Below are 19298 nucleotides of genomic sequence, written 5' to 3'. Positions count from 1 at the left end.
TAATGGTGCATACTAAGTGTGTCATCTTGCATTTTTACGTATAAAGTTATTAATTTACTCATTCTTAAATTGTTTTCCAAATTGGTTGGTTATGTCTACCCCGCCCTTCTACAACGTCTTCACTTATCCAATAATAAAGATTTGCTTATTCTGCTAGTTTTAACGTTTTGCTTAATTCACGGAAACTGCTGTAAAGACTGACAGACTGATATATAACAGCTGGTTAACACTTCCACAGGTTTGACAAAGTTACTGACAAGTGGGTCATGGAGTGGAATGGAAATTGGGAGACCTAAGAGATGTATTGAGCATCTGTTAAACGTTTCGGTGACAGCCACAGACGTGAAAGAGTCTATTAATCGTTTAAATATTTTTTTTTTAATCTGGCTCGGGGTAAGTTAAATGCGCTGAGCTTAATGCAAAAGGTTAGAGGCTGAGGTTCATGAGTTCAGATATGTAGAATGTTTCAGGAAACGCACACGAATTTAAGAGCTGAATGGGCTTTGTGAAGGTGCAATGAAGGTCAGATTGTTGGAATAGCTAATGGTTAAATCTTACAAATATTTGCAACAAAAATTCCTCTATCATTGAAATATACCACGCTGTGGAGCAAAAGGTTAGATATTTACTCGCTTCCTGTGATCGTTCATCAGGCTCGCAGTATAGCATTTCTGATTGATTTAAGTGTGCGGATGGGTGATTAAGAATCATAGGTTTAAAACATCGAGGGGTTTGCAGACAGGTTTGGGCTCGGAGAACACTTGCAAGGCAACGGTGGTGGTGGTAATGGGATATGGGAGAGCGGCAAGTAAAATAAGATTAATGAAAACCAAGACGATAATAAAACACGGTAACTTAAAATCCGTCAAGCGTTATTAAAATTGATTACTTTGGATCGAATCTCATTTCACAGGGGTGCATTTTAAAGCGCACCTTCCGAAAGCTTAATGCATCCCTTTATATGAAGCGAGAACAATGTCTGGCGCTGTTTTATGGTCTTAGAAAAGCAAAGAAAAACATAGGGCCATTCTCTATCCACTGTTGGCGAAAGTGTTCCCATTTTTGGCTGCATCGACTCTGAACCCGCATAGTCATCAACCAACTGATTCCTGCAAGTCGTTGTATCGGGGTGTGTGTAGATATATGTAATCGCGTTGCACGATGTATGTACGATAGTGCAGTACAATGTCATTTATACGACTACGCTGGGGACTGAGGTATATAGGGGGATATGTGAAACGGTGAGATTTGTGAATATCTATACGACACGAGAGTTACACCACCATGCACAAATGGGTCACTCGCCAAAATAAAGCACAGACTGCTTTAAACGTTGGGGAATGCTTTCATGTACTGTGGAAGTGAGAAGGATTCATGCAAGGTTTTAAGAATGCATTCACTGCGTGCGATAAAAGATCCGATTCGGCAACATCTGCGGAAAATGCCCATTGCACCATGCACGAACGCTGCGCTGGGAGCAGGTGGTTCATTGGCCAGGGTGGATTTGTGACGGTCCGATATTGAACGTTGCACCGCGCACACCGGTCGAATCCCATCGCCTGAATGCGCGTGGAAATTATGACAGATCCATACGTCGCTGATTAACGGGCGGCCGAGTTCGGACGACCCCTCACCGAAGCTGCTGGACTTCACGTCCGCGCGCTACATCCGCCTGCGGCTCCAGCGGATCCGCACGCTCAACGCCGACCTCATGACCCTGAGCCACCGCGACCCACGGGAGGTCGACCCCATTGTGACGCGACGGGTGAGCGGATGCCACCACGGCACAGAACACGCGCTCGCCGCTTACCCCAGCTTCAATCCTCTGCCTATTGTGTCGATCCGCTGTTTGATGACGCCTTTCCCCACGGTGTGGCGGTCATGGGGGGGAGGGGGGGGGGGTTTGTTTGACCATCCTTGACCACGCTAGTCACTGTTGGTTTTGTAGAAAGGGTGGGGGGGACAGGACTGTTTGAGGTAATGCTCGCCAGGAATCAAACTCGGGCAGCCGGGTTCATAGCACAGTCTGCTAACTAACTGCGCGACCGCTCAACGGGAGGATCACTCACTCTTTGATAAACATTGACTCGCATGCGCTTAGCAGATAAGGTACAGATTCTGAGGATCAGGGTTAACGGTTCGTCATCGTAAACGGTCACGAACATCCACTGCTGGACGAAGGCCTCCCCATGTTGTTGCCACCACTTCGTAATTTCATTGCCATAATCCATCTCGCTAAGTGGCTACATTTCATCGCTCCTTCTCCACCGTGATGGGACACGTTCCCTCCTTCGGCTGCTATTCCGTTACCAGGCTTGTTCATTGGCCATCACCCCTCCTGGCGATGTGTTCCCTGCCCCCAAGCCCATTTATTTTTGTTGTAACTGTCAACACGCAATCTCTATAATCGCACCTTTGATTGGCACGGTTGGCTACATACGAAGAAGTTCAGTATACATTGTGATTGTTTTCCCGATTCACGTGTTCCTTTTTCTGTCCATTCCAATCCCAGCATGCATCTCTTTTCATCGTTTTTGGCATACTTTCCAGTTTTTATCCGGTTTCATCAGTGTCCATAGTTCCAATCCATGAGTCCTAGAAGGCCATTTGCACTGATTGAACAAATCCTCGTGATGCACATTAGTTTGGTTTTCTTATCAAATCAATGTTTACAAACACTAACATGTACTCTTACTTGCCTCTTTATTTCATTATCTTTATTCAAGTCCACATTAACTTGAGAATAGGTTTTGCCCCTTTTTTCTGCCAATAAAACAGGCGTTGAGATGTTAAAACACCAAACCGAAACCTTTTACAAGGAATCATGTCTGCATTAATCACAATACTTGTGGTCAGAATGCAAACAAAAAACATACATCACATTAACTTTTTATATTTATTAACTTCTGAACATATCTTAATTTTTCGATCAATGGAGGATGTCAATAAAGGTATCATCCATGATTAAATAATTGTTATTCTACTGCAGTTTAAACTGCGTGCTGGTAATTCTGGTACCATCCCTTATATACTGAAGATGTGTGCCGAAAACATGCAAAGTTTGAGCGATCTTCAGCAGCACAGACCAGGAGCATTTGAAATGTTGTTGACTACTTGAAGACTCCCAGATGATGAGATGTTAACTACCTCGCCTGGTATGCAGGAAGTCGTGGGTTCAATCCCAACCCTGACGCCTGTACATTTGGAGTTTGTGTGTTCTCCCTGTGGTCACGTGGCATTGTCTCGGGGTCCTTGGGGTTTTCCCTCCACATTTAGAATCAACATGTGTTTTAGAGTATTTGGCGGCTATACATTTCCATGTGATGAGCCACTTCATTGAGCTCTCATTTGTGACCAGGTCCTTTCTAAAAAAAATAACTATATAGCTCAGTGGGCCTTAACTGATAAAAGAAAATAATAAAAACTGTTTCGTTTCTCCCTCTTTCTCTCCCTCTGTCAAATATCAATACAATGTGTACCTCCAATACGACAGCAGACACGGGGGGAGGTTTAGACTAAGGGATGACAACTCTTCACGGGGAATGGAACCCAGGAACTTCTGGCTGTGAGGCACATGACATGTGTTGCCACCCTGTAGCCCACCGTGAGTGTATGTTCAACGTTGCTTCAGTAACGTAATGAGCGTGGGGGCAGGGGGGTGCCTTGCCCTTCCACCCCCCCCCCCCGTTGCAAAAGCTACGAGTTTGGGCCCCCTGATCAACCACCATGAGATATCTATTCAACAACAGTGTAAAAGAACAATCTGATTTGTATACTCTTTGGTTCTTTCGGTAAAGTCACGTAGGTATAAAATATAATAAATCACGACGTTTCGGGCGCAACACAAGCGTCCGTCATCAGGTGGGAAAGCATTTATTTTATTTTACACCCACGTGACTTTACCGAAAGAATAAAAGAATATGGATTCCTGCAGTCACGAAAGCTTCAAATTAAGATTAAACTGATTTTTGCGAAGACGGAGCGCCCCTGCATTTCAGACGTTGTCTTTCCAACAGCCCTGTTCTTCACTTGATGACGGCTGCTTGCGTTGTGGCCGAAACGTCGTGATCATTTTATTTTATCATGTTTTATTTTCATTATTTTATTATTTCCCTTTTACGTGACTTTACCGAAAGAACCAAGAAGATGAGCCCCTGCAGCGTTAAATGTTCGATACCGCGAGCGCAATGGTGGCAGGAGGAGCCACGAAATGTAAACATAATAGCCTCGGTGTGACCGTGCGAGTCGAGTCAAACACTGGGTCCCCACCTGACCGTTTGCCGCACTCCCCGACCTCATAATGAAGTCATGCCACTGATGCGCCTGTTGTTTGTGTCTTCCTCCCGCTGACAGTACTACTATTCCATAAAGGACATCTCCGTTGGGGGGATGTGCATCTGCTCTGGGCACGCCAGCACCTGTCCTTGGAACGAGGACACACAGGTCTCGCTTGAAGCAAACACAGATGACATCATAGCATAGGGGAGTAGGCGCAAAATCGTTCGGTCAGCGGCCAGGTGCAGTCACAAAACAGCCCTTCTCTCGGATAGAGTTACCATTGTGCTGCGCGCCCCCGTGTGATTGTTTACTAAGCCATTTCCACGGAGTGTCATTGGGACCCTTTAATCAATTGCACTTCGTTCACAATTGCCCAAACAATTGCCATGCACGTGGTAGGTGGCAATAATCCCTTCAAGTGGGTTTTTTTTCGATTGCTGAGCGGCTTGCTGGCACAGGATGAGGCATGTTTGCTCAAATTTACGGGCTGGGGAAAGATTGCCTGCTGGCCTGCTCTCTTAATGATAATTGCAGCTTTTAGAACTAGCAGGTGCTAGACGATGTTTTGGCTTCCAGAGCATTGTGTCTGCAATAGCAGGTGTCGTTTCATGCTTTATTCTAATGCAAAATAGACGCGTGTACACCCAGACATTTTTTTCAACCTCACAAAGCATGTAATTTGAAGATAACTTTTGTGTAAAGGAAACATGTTATTATTGCGTGTGCGCTTCTCGCAGACTCGGTTGAACACACTTAATGTCTGGTCGGACAGTAATCACCACCTACCACTTTAAATGTCACAAAGGACATGTGACTGGTCCTGGATAATCATATTGTTTTAACTGCTTTCAGTGTAATCTGCATATTCTGATCATTATTGTGTCGTTGTCACGTACCGAGATAAGAGTTTAACCCTAACAGGACACCGTTTTGTCTGCTTATCTATGTTGTTCTTTATATTCTCCACAACGACACTATTTTTAGTTACGTTTTACAAAATGCCGAAATAGGACCCACATCTCAGAGAGGGCTCTTGCCTGTGACATCTGGCAGGTCACCAGCATTGCTTCAATGAATACTGACTGCTGATGAGTCGATGTTTGATAACACTGGTCAACAAAAAAAAAACTTTTTTTTCTGGCCTGGACTTTTGCAGCTGTTTTAGACTAATTTCAGGGTGCTGATTCCAAATTTGGTCTCAGATTTGCTCTATCAGATCTCATTTTTATGCTATCGGCATACCACATTTTCATTGATTTTACCCGAAATTAACTCTGTCACTTATGATTGCAAGTTGTTGCGAGTCAGTGACTGCTTTAGTGTTAAAATATGGTGCTGTATTTTTAGGATAGTGTGTTTATAATATAATTTTATGTAGATATCCACATTTATTTAATATTTTTCTTTTGCAGTTTTTATTGAAAATGCAATATTTGATATCTCAAAAACCTGATATGATAGACAAAAACTGATGCCAGATTTGGTATCAGCACCCTAAACTTACCTTAAAACCGTTGGAATACCTTATGCCAGAAAAAGTGTGTTGACCAGTGTAATTGGTTTTTTACCCTTTTATCTGGCAACAAAACTGACACCTTTTTTACAAAAAAAAGGTGTCAGTTTTTTTACAAAAAAAGGTGTCAGTTTTGTTGCCAAATAAAAGGGTAAAAAGCCAACTATCATATTTTGCTACTGGCAAAGGAGGTTCCAATGGTGAGTCTCTGTTTGTCAAAATCCGTCCAGAGTTTGCTTGTACTTAACGAATGCTGGTGAAATTAATGATCACAGAAGAGCTCGATACAAGAATCGAGGCATTGTTACTCGGCTAATATATTTTGTGTAACTTGTGATGAAAACTGTTATTGATTTGCAGTTATAGTATACAGAACCACTGCTTTTCAATGTGGCTTTACTACCCTATAGCCCCAATTAGTACCACCTTAGTTTCAACATGTTGTAGAGCAATCACACTCTTCATGGTCTGAAATTTCCATTTTGAATATAAGGACAATATACGAATCAACTGTGAGTCGTCAATAAAATTAGATTCTTAGGCACACAATGCACACATTGATTCGTGTGTAACATTTTATTATACTTCATGAAATTGACATACAAGTGATATTGCATTATTAAATTGAGGCTCTTGGAGTAAACAAATAAGTTGTAAAAAATCAAATAAAATACAAACGACTTTGGAAAGTAACCGCTAGACGATTAATAATCTAAAGTCAAAACGAATCACGAATCTTAAAAAAACAATTTGAATCGCCGAGGAGCCATGAACCGTCATTACACGCCTGCTGGCAGACGGCGGCGGTCTGAATTGTTCGTTCGTGCAATGCGTCTATCTGTGTGTCCGTAACTCTGCACAGAAAATGGAGTGTCAGTGCGAGCACAACACGTGTGGGGAGAACTGCCAGCGCTGCTGCCCCGGCTACAACCAGCGGCGCTGGAGGCCCGGCACCATCAACAATGGCAACACCTGCGAAAGTGCGTGTTTCCCGTGTATCTCTGTGTCCCCCGCGTCCCCCTTGTGTCCGCGCGTCCTCCGCATCCCTGTGGCCCCCTCGTGCCCGTGGCCAGTGATAGACTGGGACTAAAAATCGGCCCAGGCATTTGTAAACACACCGGCCCCCAAATTCGGGCTATGGACAATTTTGTATTTATTTAAATGGCCTGCGACGTGACATTCACGTGATTTTTTGCTGCGTGCTATCTCATTGGCCCATTTGGGCTGGGTCCAAAAACATTATTGGGACAGTGAGGAAAAATATTTGGAGCTGCCAGATATAGGACTTAATGCCAACTGAGAGGGTAAATAAGCAATGAAGCGTACACATTAGAGGTAATGAAGCAAAATTTACTTTGATCACAAAGACAATTTCCCCACACAGACCGGCCCACCGTCTCTCGGAATGGACTGCCCTATGGCCAGTCCGGACCTGTCCGTGTCCCCTGCTCACGATCGCATTCGGCCTGAGCCACACAAGGCTATCAGACTTCGTGGCCCAAGCCATATAGCCACCCATGTTCAGAGCCTTCCCCTCATGTCCCATGTTGTACCTGGTATGGCCTAGCTATGAGCGGTATGTCGACACGACCAATAGATTTGCCTTGTCTCTTGAGTTCAAGGGAGAAGGTTGGTAGCCATGCTGGGAAGGTGCACTTTAAAAAAGAAAATCTCAATGTTTTGTTGAAATGTAAAACTTAACAACAGGTGTTAAACTAACCACTGAACGTGTATATTTGAGGTATAATATAGCATTCTCGCCTGCAACCCTCTTCTTGGAAGCATGTGATTATTGCAGTTATTACAACCACGGGAGTAATCGGGGTGACCGCTAGATTCGAACCGTCCAACAAGCGGAGAACGCGCCACCGCTAGGGCCCGTGTCATCGCGCAGAGGTGGACAGAGGTCATGGGGAAGGAGGGGGGGGGTTTATGAATCCTGCCCATTGTTTTATTTGCCACGCCAGGAAATCAAACCGCCAATCTCTGAAGCACAAGTCCAGTGTGGTAACCATGGCAAAGGAGGTTGTATAATGGTGATAAAATTACTGTCCAAAACCAATTTACTTCTCGATTAATTGTGTTGGTCATGAGGAGTTCTTTGACCATATTTCACCGGGCTAGCTGGTGAAGGGGCAAACCAGAACTGGTTCAGATATCCTTCGCCAGTGATTTTATAAAAAAACACGTAAATATTAAAACACGCATGTTTTTTTACTTGCATAGTAAAGTAATTTTATTTTTTTATTTGCTATACAGCCGGATAATACGACAAATCGCGAACCTGAAACACCCAGTCGTTCATAAAAGTTGAATAGAGCAGAATCACTGAACCGGAATTGATAGCTTGAAAGCATTTCGCGCGGGGCCCTTGAAAGTGCGGGGCCCGTAGCATTATGTAGCTACTTTTGCTACGAGGATAATCCGGCACTGACAGTGGTTGCATATGTTAATTGAAATTGAATTGCTCCATCAGTTTGCTGCAAATTATATACTGCAAATTATATGCTGCCAACAAAATATCCACAATCTATTTACGCGAGTCTTCTGCTAAGCAATGAAATACTTTTCGGGGGGGGAGGGGGAAGAGGATATCGGGGTAGTTAACCGATTGTGTGAAAATTCGGGCTCCTGTGACTAAAGTTTGAGATCCACTGGCTTAACGGAGACAATGGCCTTTCTCTTGTTTCCGTGCTTTCCGAGTGTCGTCATGTGCACACTCTCCGAGGTTTCTCTCGACGAGCTCGTAACCACCCCTAAGCCCACTTCAGGTGTCGCTTCCACAGCCGGCAGGAACCGCGCTGGTCGAGGTAGTGGCTCGCTCCTGGCGGTAGAGAGAGAGAGAGAGAGACAGCATCCCCACCGCCGCCCTGGTAGGCGAAACTGATCCCAGAACCAGGCTCCCCTGGCTCATCACCTGATCCGTGATGCACACTTTTTAGGGCTGGGCGATTAGTCTCGATGTCACGGGGTGCAACACGACAGCGAAACGCTCGCCCGCTCGCTCGCTCCGGCGCGTCGCACATCTCGCCCGGTAGTTATCCAGACCCCAGGCGAAGCGTGGAATTAGATTAATGATTGTAATGTGAAGGGAAACAATGATTACCCAATGTTGGGCACTTAGGAGATCAGTGCTGCTGGAAAGCTGCATTCACTGTATGTGCCTAATGATGGCGAGGGGACAAAACAAAGCAATGACGTCCTCGGCCATTGCATGGCAGTAAATCCATTCACTTGACCATCTCACCTGCGTCAAGGAAAGCCTGAGGCAGAACCAGTAGCGCCCGCAAACTGGAGTCACGAACTGCTTCCCCGCCGTGTGTTCGGTTTAATCTTCTTGAAGTTAGAACTTTACGACTTTAGCGGCACAAGTAAGCAAATTGTAGGACTGTACCTATTTACTAGGGCTGAACGATTTGGGGAAAATATCTAATTGCAATTTATCTGACAGATATTGCGATTTGATTTGCGATTACATTTGTTTAAGTCAAGCTTCAGTTCAACATTCACGGTGTAATAGATTTAAAACATGTGATGGAGCATTACCACGTGATGCCATCAAAATATGAACTGCTCTATATATTCTAATGCAAGGATGATAACCTAAAACATACGATTTGCTTCCAACATGTCTTTATTAAAATGCTTTAATTGAAATAGAACAATCAAACGCAGAACAATTGTTAAGTTAAATAAATAAAGTTATCAGATTACAAAAATAAAACAATTCCAATAGGAAAGCAACAGGAATTTTCAACTCGCAAAAAAATCGCAGCCTTTGCGCGATTTCCTAATCGCATTGTTTCAATGTTGCGATTTCGACTTGAAATCGATGAATCGTTCAGCACGATGCGTACCGCCACTGAGTAACCAACCGCTGTGTTGACAGAGTGCAACTGCCACGGCAAGGCTGAAGACTGTTACTACGACGCAGAGGTCGACCGCGCCAACCAAAGCCTCAGCATCCACGGCCGCTTCTCCGGCGGCGGCGTCTGCATCAACTGCAGCGCCAACACGGCCGGCACCAACTGCGAGACTTGCCGCGACGGCTTCTACCGGCCCACGGGGGTACGCGGGTTACAAAGACAAAAGATCCCCCCTTATAGCCTTAGCAGACTGCCAGGGCAAGTGCTGTTAGCGAGCGCCTATGAAGGCCGGCACGGCACACGACGTGGTGGGTGGCCAACACCGCGCCCGGCCGCCTTTGTCTCCCTAGTGACGGTGCTTGCACACACCGCACCAGGTACTCATTTGAGGCTGAGTCGACCTAGGGGAGGCCCAGGATCGGTTCAGATAATCGTCACTGATGCTGGCCGTGAGCACACACGCACACACGCGCGCATGCACGCGTCAAGGAAAACAGTCACATGCAGTGTTGTTCATTCAAGACCCCGGCCAGGTGGATCAGCGGCAGAGCGAGCGGCTCGCAAGTCGGATTGGCGGTTTTGAGTTCACATCCCGCTTGGGGGGGTTAACTCGGGTCAATCGTCCTTTTCCTCGAGTCGATAATCGAGGGCCATTGTTGCGGGGGAAGTTAACTGTAGTTTTGCTCTGTGGATATACATGCCCCCATCATAGGAATGTGGAATTTACACCAGAGCTGTCATCGGATGATGAGCACCGCCTCGATGCTCATTTGAGCACGAGCTCAGTTTGACTTCAGTATTGTTAAGAAACATTATTTATCCGCGTGTCGTCTGTCCGTCACAACTTACTCGAGTTTTTGTTGTTATGCAGAGGTGAGTGAGCGCTCATTCTAATTGGAAGAAACCAGGGACCTTTGTTATGTATAACAGATGGCCTTTAATAGACACGAAAAAAAAGTTCATGAAAACTTTTCACTGCTAATCTTACCCAGGTTTTAAGTGTAACAATGCTTCAGAGCACTCATGCAATGTGATTTGATAATAGTTTAGAAACATTATTCACACCGACTGTAGGATTAGCTGGCACTACTTTGTAAATACGAAGTGCATTGATTGTAAACATCCCTATGTTTTAACATGTTGATTCTTGGCTGACCATACACGGGTTCTCTCTACATTTTAAGTTAAATCTACGTTTATTATGTCCATCCCCTAAGGCAGTAATGCCGAAGAGCTGGGTTTTAAACTCTCCTGGCTTCTAACCTTTGCCCTCAAGCCTTTAACCTCGAAACCCAAAGCCTTACCCACCCCCCTGTACTCTAATCCTTGCTCCAAATGCACTCCTTCCTTGGCCTCTAATCCGAAGCCACAGTAACTATAAATAACCAATGACTTACCTCCATGAAGATAGAATGAGCAGCCATTATTTTAGATTCAGTCTCTAAAAACGATAGAAGTAATTCATTGTAGTATAAAAAAAAATTTGAGCTCTTTGTCAATCCAGCTGCTGGAAGAAGGCCTCATTATGCGCTGTGCCCACTCAAGGTCGCTTTGTGAGCATACTTCACCATGCTGGTCTGTGGTAGGGTGGTGAAGAGTGGGTAATGGGTTGGATATTGCTTGCCACTCATTTTAGGCATGGCCCAACTGTGCTACCGCTTCACCCGTGAACTTAATTCATATTGGTATATTATTAAGAAGAATATTCAGTTCAACAACCATGTTTGACCGAGCCGTCAACCGATGTTAATCTTAAATATGCGCTCCATGCTATGACTGCATTAAAGGTCACTCGGCATCTACATTGTGACCCGCAGGTCAGTGTGGGCCTGGCGTCATTTAATGCTGCTTTTGTCTGTTTGTGTGTGTGTGTCCAGGTGTTGCCAGACGACCCATACCCCTGCCGCTTGTGCCAGTGTGATCCGCAAGGGTCTCTCAGTCAAGTGTGCATCAAAGATGAAAAGCATGCCGATCCCGAGAGAGGTGGAAGAGAATTTAACAATTAAAAAAACATCACATACACACATACACTCACATGAACCGTTACACAGTGACCAACACACAGACATTTGGAACCACTTCATAGATACAGTGTTAACTCGCTTCATGCCGTAGATGTGTTCCAAAAAATATAGCACGAAAGATAAAATTAACGAAAGGGCTGTCTGCCGAGTAGCGCGCACAGTACCACACAACGTTGTCCCACGTCTGACCGCATAGCTGCGTATGAGCGAATTTAAACCGCATATCGCGAATTGTGGGTAGAAATAGGCGAGTCACATATGTGCGGAATGGCACAAAGCGAAGCCGCGTAGAGCAAGGGAAACCTGCACTTATCTTGAGGGTCTGTCTGAAGTTACTGACCTGGCTATCACACTGAAATGACCAATGAAGCTAGAGATCTATTAATTTATGTCGCATGAGAAGCCTTCATTTCAGAATCTCTATCAGAATCAGAATCTTTATTTAGACTGTAAGAGTCTAGTCTACGCTGTAGTGTCACTCAACAAGCGCGATATCCGGTGAAGGTGAAGGCGCCTGACTTCCAATGTTTGTTGTGAGCGTGACATTTGCATTATTGCACTCATTGCTTTAATTGAATTGAATAATAATTTAGAAACAATCCACGCAAATGCTCAGCAGCATGTTGATATAACTTCATTAGATAACGACCCTGATTGTGCTGGTAATGTCTGTGACCACACCATCCTGCATGCGCTTGATCTCATCAGATATCAGAAACTAAGCAGCGTTGACCCTGGTTGGTACTTGCATGGAAGACCTCTAGGGAATACCAGGATTGGTAAAAACTGTTGGAACCATGAAACCACTTATTTTATTTTACCAGTTAAGGCCCAAAGAGCTACACAGCTCTTTTTAAATCCTTTATATTAAGTTCACTTGCTTGCTTGCTTGCGCGCTTATGACCGTGCAAATCTTTCGGTCGTTTTTTAACCCACTTCCCGTGATCCAATCGAGCTGACATTTTCCACACAGACTCGTTGTGCGTGACAATTTATTTTCGTGAAAAAATTTTTCCAAAAATTTCCACTTTTTAGGAAGAAAAAAAAATTCATATTAAATTTAAAATACCAATGTGATAAAAATAAAACTCTTACTCAAGAAAATCAGAAATGAATAATAAAATAAAACCGATGCATATAAAGGATTTATAGTGAAAAACTTTGTTTTTACGGGTAAATTTTTTTCAGAAGTAACCTGGCCACAAAAGATAGCTCGGTGAAGTGGGTTGTTTTTAAAATTTATTGCAGCCAAATACACGGGGAGAGTGACAAGCAAACTCCAAATATACAGCAGGCGTCAGGGTCGCGATCGAACCCACGACCTCCTGTATACCATGCGAGGTAGTTAACATCTCGCCACTATGGCACCCCTTGGAGGCTTGGGCTCTGAGCTGGCCAGGAGAAACATGACAGAAAATGATTTTGAATCTTTGTGAAGTGTTTCTTCTTGGTATACGTCGAGTTTATTTGTTTATTTTAACAGCTACTATTTTCCTTTCACATGCCACATTCATTGGTGAAATTGGCCAAATACCCTAATGCAGGCAATATAACAAAAAAGATTCTTGATTATGCAGTGATTTTTTCCCGGGTGAACACATGATATTATGATTACTTTCATGCCGTATTCGTATCATATCGTATGTTGAGCTTCTTTCAGTCTGTGTGTAGCCAACCGTGCTGGGGGGGGGGGAGGACAGCAAGCTAAACACACGCATTAGCAATGATGCTCACTTGCCAAGCAAGTGTGAAATAAATGCCTTTTTCCTTTACTCTTTCCCCACCAACATTTGTGCCTGCCCATTTCACCCCCCCCCCTCCCCCCTCTCCCCCCCACGTTAGACCTGTCACCTGGGCAGTGTCTCTGCAGGCCTGGCTTTGCCGGCAAGCGCTGCGAGCGGTGTGCCTTTGCCTATCGCGGATACCCCAACTGCGAGCCCTGCCTCTGCAGCATGGCAGGAAGCACGAACGATGACCCCTGCAGCGAGCCCTGTGTGTGCAAGGTGAGATGATCGTGGATCACAGCCGATGGATGGGATGGAGGCAGAAGCCAACGTCATTCCACGGGCAGAGGTCATCGGTGCCGGTATCGAATGAACTTCATTGGAGGGGGGGGGAAAAAGGCACATAGCAAACCTCGCCCTCCTACTCGTAGACTGTTATGAATTCGTAAGTCTCTGCTGCATGTACCTTGTGCCACAAAGGGGCAGCTGCCACTGGGGGTGTCCCCTGAGCTAGAGTAGCAGTAGGTTATTGGGTGCTCTATAGATGCAACTCCTTATCTTGGACATACCAAAGACGTCCTATCTAGTTGTATATGTCATGTATATCTACGAGTATGGTTTAAGCTGAAGTAAAGGGTCAACCAGCTTTCATTGGACGGGCTCCAGCTTCAACATGGAATGCTTTGAGACCCTCTAAAACCCCCCAGTGACAATTGGCAATTTCATGCTTTTCTTGGACGTTTGCTGCTATTCACAAAGTAAACATTCAGGAACGCGTGTGCGTCTCCCGTGTGTGTGTGTGTGTGCTTTAACAGCAGGAGCGTAGCGGTTAGCGTGCTGCACTACAAACTCGGCGACCCGAATTTGATTCTCGATCTCATGGCCAATGCCGGTGACGATTATCCGAACCGTTTCTGGGCCCCCCCGAGGTCGGCTTCGCCTTAAATGGTGCGATGTATCAACATCGCCACTCGGTAGACAGAGGCGGCCGGGCATGGCGCTGGCCACCCACACCCTCGTGTGCCATGCCGGCCTTCACAGGCGCTCGCTAACAGCACTTGACCCAACAGTCTGTTACGGTTATATTAGAGGGAGTCTTTGTTTTTTATATTCTTAGGTTTTTTCGGTAAAGTCACGTAGGTAAAATATTAAAATTAAAAATAATAAAAGTAAAATAAAAATAATATAAAAATCACGACGTTTCAGAGGCAACACAAGCTTCCGCCTTCAGGTGGAACCGTCACAGCACGATAGCTGTTTCAAGTAACTTGCCCCTGAAACGTCGTGATTTTTAAGTCGTGATTTTTTTTTTATTTTCATTTTACTTTTATTAATTTGAATTTGAATTTTTTACCTACGTGACTTTACCGAAAAACCTAAGAATATGAATCCTTGCAGTCACGAAAGCTTCAAATCTAGGAGTCTTTGTTATTTGTTTTAACAGCTTTGTTGCTTGAATATCCAGCCGGAAACTATGATGATTACCGGCCGTTGAAATTGTTGCGTCATTTCTGGATCAAGCCGCAACTCTCATTGGAATGGTCAAAATGCGCTCACCTGTCGGTTTCGTCGCTGGCCCGTCCCAGGAGCATGTGGAGGGTGAGCACTGCGACCGCTGCAAGGCCGGCTTCTACGACCTGCGGCCAAGAAACCCGCGCGGCTGCTCCACGTGCTTCTGCTTCGGCCTCTCCAGCTCGTGCCAGAGCCTGCCGTGGGGCATCACTCGGGTAAGCACTCGCTCGAGTACGCTGCGATGCAAACGTAAACGGTGATGATCATAACGGTGGCAACTTCTCGAGCACGAAAACATGGCAGGCCGCCACTCCGAGGGCACTGGGTTCTCTTAGGGGTGCATTGTACATGGTAGGAGATGTGGCATTCCTATTTAATGTCGGCATTTAGCATCGTTGTTTCTGAAGAGGTCCCTGTGATAAAATTGCCCTGAATGCGCCTGATGCCATCGGATCTCAGAAACGAAGCGGAATTTACCTGGTTAGAAGTTGGGTGGGCTAGGTGTTGCACCTGCAGGGCTGTGTGGTAGCCCAGATATGGCAATGCTGAGTGTCACTCCCTTTCGATTTAAAGCTTTCGTGACTGCAGGGATTCATCTTCTTCGTTCTTTCGGTAAAGTCACGTAGAAGGGAAATAATAAAATAATACAAATGAAACATAATAAAATACAATTCTCACGACGGTTTTGCCACAACGCAAGCAGCCGTCTTCAGGTGAAGAATAGGTCTCTCGGAAAGACAGCGTCTGACGCGTCCACTCCAGCAGTCTGTCGGAAAGACAGCGTCTGACGCGTCTTCCCGACAGACCTGTTCTTCACCTGAGGACGGCTGCTTGCGTTGTGGCCGAAACGTCGTGAGAATAATTTTATTATGTTTTATTTTTATTATTTTGTTACTTCCCTTTTACGTGACTTTACCGAAAGAACCAAGAAGATGTCACTCCCTTGTTGTGTAGGTTCCTGTAAGGGAACTCATTAATAGTATTGGCCAACCATTCCAGGGTAAAGATCCTCCTGCAAAAGACCCTTGAGACTCGGCTAAGTTTTTCTGCGTAAATAATCGGCATTATCATTGTCATTGGATACTCGCACTTTACCCCACCACAAGGTATTTGCCAATTGACCCACAGCAGTGCATCACAATTCCGGAAAGGTCGATAGATTTAACGGTAAGATAAAGAAACTGGCACTGTTTTAATTTACATCGACTGGCAATTCACACCGCGAACCATTGCACATCTTTACGCTGTTAGCCTCGCCACTCAAGCAGCTGTAATTATATTGAGGTCCGCCGAGACGTACAGATCTTAAGAGCGAGCCGAGATGATAACACTTCACGGCAGCTTGTCGGACGGGAAGAAGGTCAATAGCTGTCCCCACCAAAACAAAGGCTTCGCCACAATTCTCTCTCTCTCTGTAAGGGAACCACGTCACATGGGACACCATGGTCAGATTCCTCCGCTCCCTCCCTCCCGACCACTGTGACTGCTGGCCACGTGTGCAGGTGGTGGACATGCGTGGCTGGCGCGTCACAGACCGGCAGGGGCTGCGCAAGGTGAAAACCTTCCTGGAGGTGGACCAGGTCGCCGTCAGGAACGCGGACGTGCGCCGCACACTGCCGGCATTGTACTACTGGCTGGCCCCCACTTCCTACTTGGGCAACAAGGTACCGCGGTGTTTGCAGCCCCCCCCCACCCACCACCTCCTCCCTACCCCCACCTCTCGCCCCCCCCCCCCCGCCCACCGAATACGCCCCTCCCGTTCCTGTCCGCTGCACCGTGCATTGCGCAGTTCGTTGCAAAGACAAAGGTCCCCCATCGATGTTCTTTGGTTCTTTCGGTAAAGTCACGTAGATGGAAAATAAAAAAAGAAATAAAAGAAAAATAATGAAAAGATATTATTTTTATAATCGCCTGATGACGACCGCTTGTGTTGCGATCGAAACGTCGTTTCTTATAAATGTTTTATTATTATTTTATTATTTTCCATCTACGTGACTTTACCAAAAGAACCAAAGAATATGAATTCCTGCAATCACGAAATTTGTAAGTCAAAATTGAATCCCCCATCTCGCCTTGAACTGAGTGTTAGCGAGCACCTAATGAAGGCAAACAAGGCGCACAAGAGGGTGTGGGAGGCCATCGCCACTGTCGGCCACCTTTGTCTTCCCAGTGCCACACCAGATAGAGTGCTCGTTAAAAGTTGTATTCAGCTATGTTTTCAACTTTCGGAATAATTCATCTAAACCATTCAACATTCATTTAAAGGGTCCTGTGCATGATTCAGAAATTACAACAACAAACACAGCATAAGCATGCACCTAACGCTTCAAATTAATATTGGCCCTCGGTCCAAAGGTTGATTTAGCATGTCTGGGCCAATATTAATGTGAAGGGTTTCATGAATGATCACGTCTTGGGTTTTCATTTCCTATCTTAATTACCCATGCATCTAAACCCTTACTGCTAACATTGGCACCAACGTCCCGAATCAACCTCCGTACTGCCGTGCAGCTCTGGGCTCGCTCTGTACACGGCACTCCGCGCGGGCGAGTGTCCACATGGCGCCTTTGTCCAACACCTCGGCCCGGCACGGATCATTAGTCTGCGGCGGTGGCATTTTGGTTTTCGTTATCACGTAGCGCAAGCACGGTCTGCGGCTCGGTCATTTTTCTTCCCTTCCCCTGCAGCGTTATCTCTCGCGTCCTTGCTCTCGCTCCTTCGCTCGTCACCTCCCTCCTCCCCCACCCCCGCTTGGTTTCCCATTCGCCGCACGTTGTCTCGAGTGCGCTAATAAATTAACCCTCGACTTTACTGCTTTTGGAGAAGCCATCGCCTTGTCGCGCGCGTCCCGCCGCCGAATGAAATTCCGACGCGCTTTCGTACGGCGCCGTGAGCAGCGCGAGCGTTGACGGCACGAGGAATTCGGCCTGTGACAAGGCGCACTCTCTAATGCCGCAGAGCAGCTGTGCAGGTAAAAAAAATACAAAAGAAATCGTACAAAGTCGCCATTGTTTGGCTCGATTTGAATGTCTGTCCAGGTAGTCGCAGTCAACAGGGTTAAGAATGACAGTCCGGGAATGGAGTGTCATTGTAATGTTAGAGGCTCATCGAATAGCTCATTACAAGGCAAAATAAAAAAAAATGAACCATATTACATTTTATATATAATTAAAATCCATATATGTTTAGGTATTCGAACTTTGTTCCTAAATATTTGTAGAAATGCATAGTTTTGGCTTTACAGAGCCGCACCCTATTTAGAATCGCTCTCGGTAATTCTAGATTTGAAGCTTTCGTGACTGCAAGGAATCATATTCTTAGGTTTTTTTCGGTAAAGTCACGTAGGTAAAATATCAAAATTAATGAAAATAAAAACAAAAACAAAAATCACGACGTTTCGGAGGCAACACAAGACTTGTGTTGCCTCCAAAACGTCGTGATTTTTGTTTTTGTTTTTATTTTATTTTCATTAATTTTGATATTTTACCTACGTGACTTTACCGAAAAAACCTAAAAATATCGCTCTCGGTACCCGTTGGAAATCGCACGAACTTCCCACATTTGATCATTGGCCAAACCTCATGAAGGAAATATCCACATCAAGACATGTGGCAGCTCTGTGGCAGGTAACATGGGAACAGTGGCGGCGTGGACAAAGATACAAAGACAAAGATCCCCCAGTATAGCCTTCAAAGACTGGTGGGGCAAGTGCTGTTAGCGAGCACCGATGAAGTCCGGAAGGGCACACGAGGGGGTGGGTGGCCAGCACCACGCCCGGCCACCTTTGTCTCCCCAGTGGCAATGTTTTTCGACACATCTCACCAGGTACTCAATTGAGGCCGAGTCGACCTATGGGATGCCCAGGATCGGTTCAGATAATTGCGACTGACGTTGGCTGTGTGAGCGGGAATCAAACTGGGGTCGCCGGGTTCGTAGCGCAATGCTCCATGCGAGGCAACGATACAGCCCCTGGTCATTCACCCGATTTTGACCTGACTCATTTCACCATTATGTGCACTTCACGGACACTCGTTTATTTTCCTCGTCTATTTTCTCCTTACTGTCGAATTATACCCCCCCCCCCCCTTTTCCCCTCATGGTTCTCAACCATCCCTTGGTGAGCTCTCCAGCTCTTATTCACATTTTCCTTCATCGCGACCGGCAGCTTCAGGGAAACGTGCCCCACTCGCACTTTTCCCTTCCCATTGCTGTCCTCCGCCGGTCCTGTTTACGTTTGTTTGAACGAATTTTTTTTTTAATGTTCCCATTTTTAAATGCTGAATGCAAAAGGTCCAAAACATGTACAGTCTCACGGTCAATACAGTCATCGTATAAACGATAGACATTGGAGTAACCATTTTTGCTAATCCACTGGAGCTGC

The 19298-nt window shown here is 45.6% G+C and overlaps 1 protein-coding gene across 2 annotated transcripts in view; it reads left to right on the top strand.

Annotated features, from left to right (window-relative positions):
* LOC144717871 (laminin subunit alpha-1-like) overlaps positions 1-19298 on the top strand; it is a 141344-nt gene that overhangs the window by 51061 nt on the left and 70985 nt on the right. For both annotated transcript variants that reach the window (XM_078593612.1, XM_078593611.1), the window contains exons 5-12: positions 1586-1765; positions 4354-4443; positions 6654-6771; positions 9681-9859; positions 11535-11640; positions 13524-13684; positions 14992-15132; positions 16420-16581. In XM_078593612.1, coding sequence (XP_078449738.1) covers positions 1586-1765; positions 4354-4443; positions 6654-6771; positions 9681-9859; positions 11535-11640; positions 13524-13684; positions 14992-15132; positions 16420-16581 — 1137 coding nt within the window. The remainder of the gene's footprint in view (positions 1-1585; positions 1766-4353; positions 4444-6653; positions 6772-9680; positions 9860-11534; positions 11641-13523; positions 13685-14991; positions 15133-16419; positions 16582-19298) is intronic.

Source organism: Lampetra planeri, chromosome 4, assembly GCF_965212315.1.
Source record: "Lampetra planeri chromosome 4, kcLamPlan1.2.h2, whole genome shotgun sequence".
In the NCBI taxonomy this organism is placed as follows: Eukaryota; Metazoa; Chordata; class Hyperoartia; order Petromyzontiformes; family Petromyzontidae; genus Lampetra; species Lampetra planeri.
This window is presented reverse-complemented; position numbering and strand designations above follow the sequence as displayed.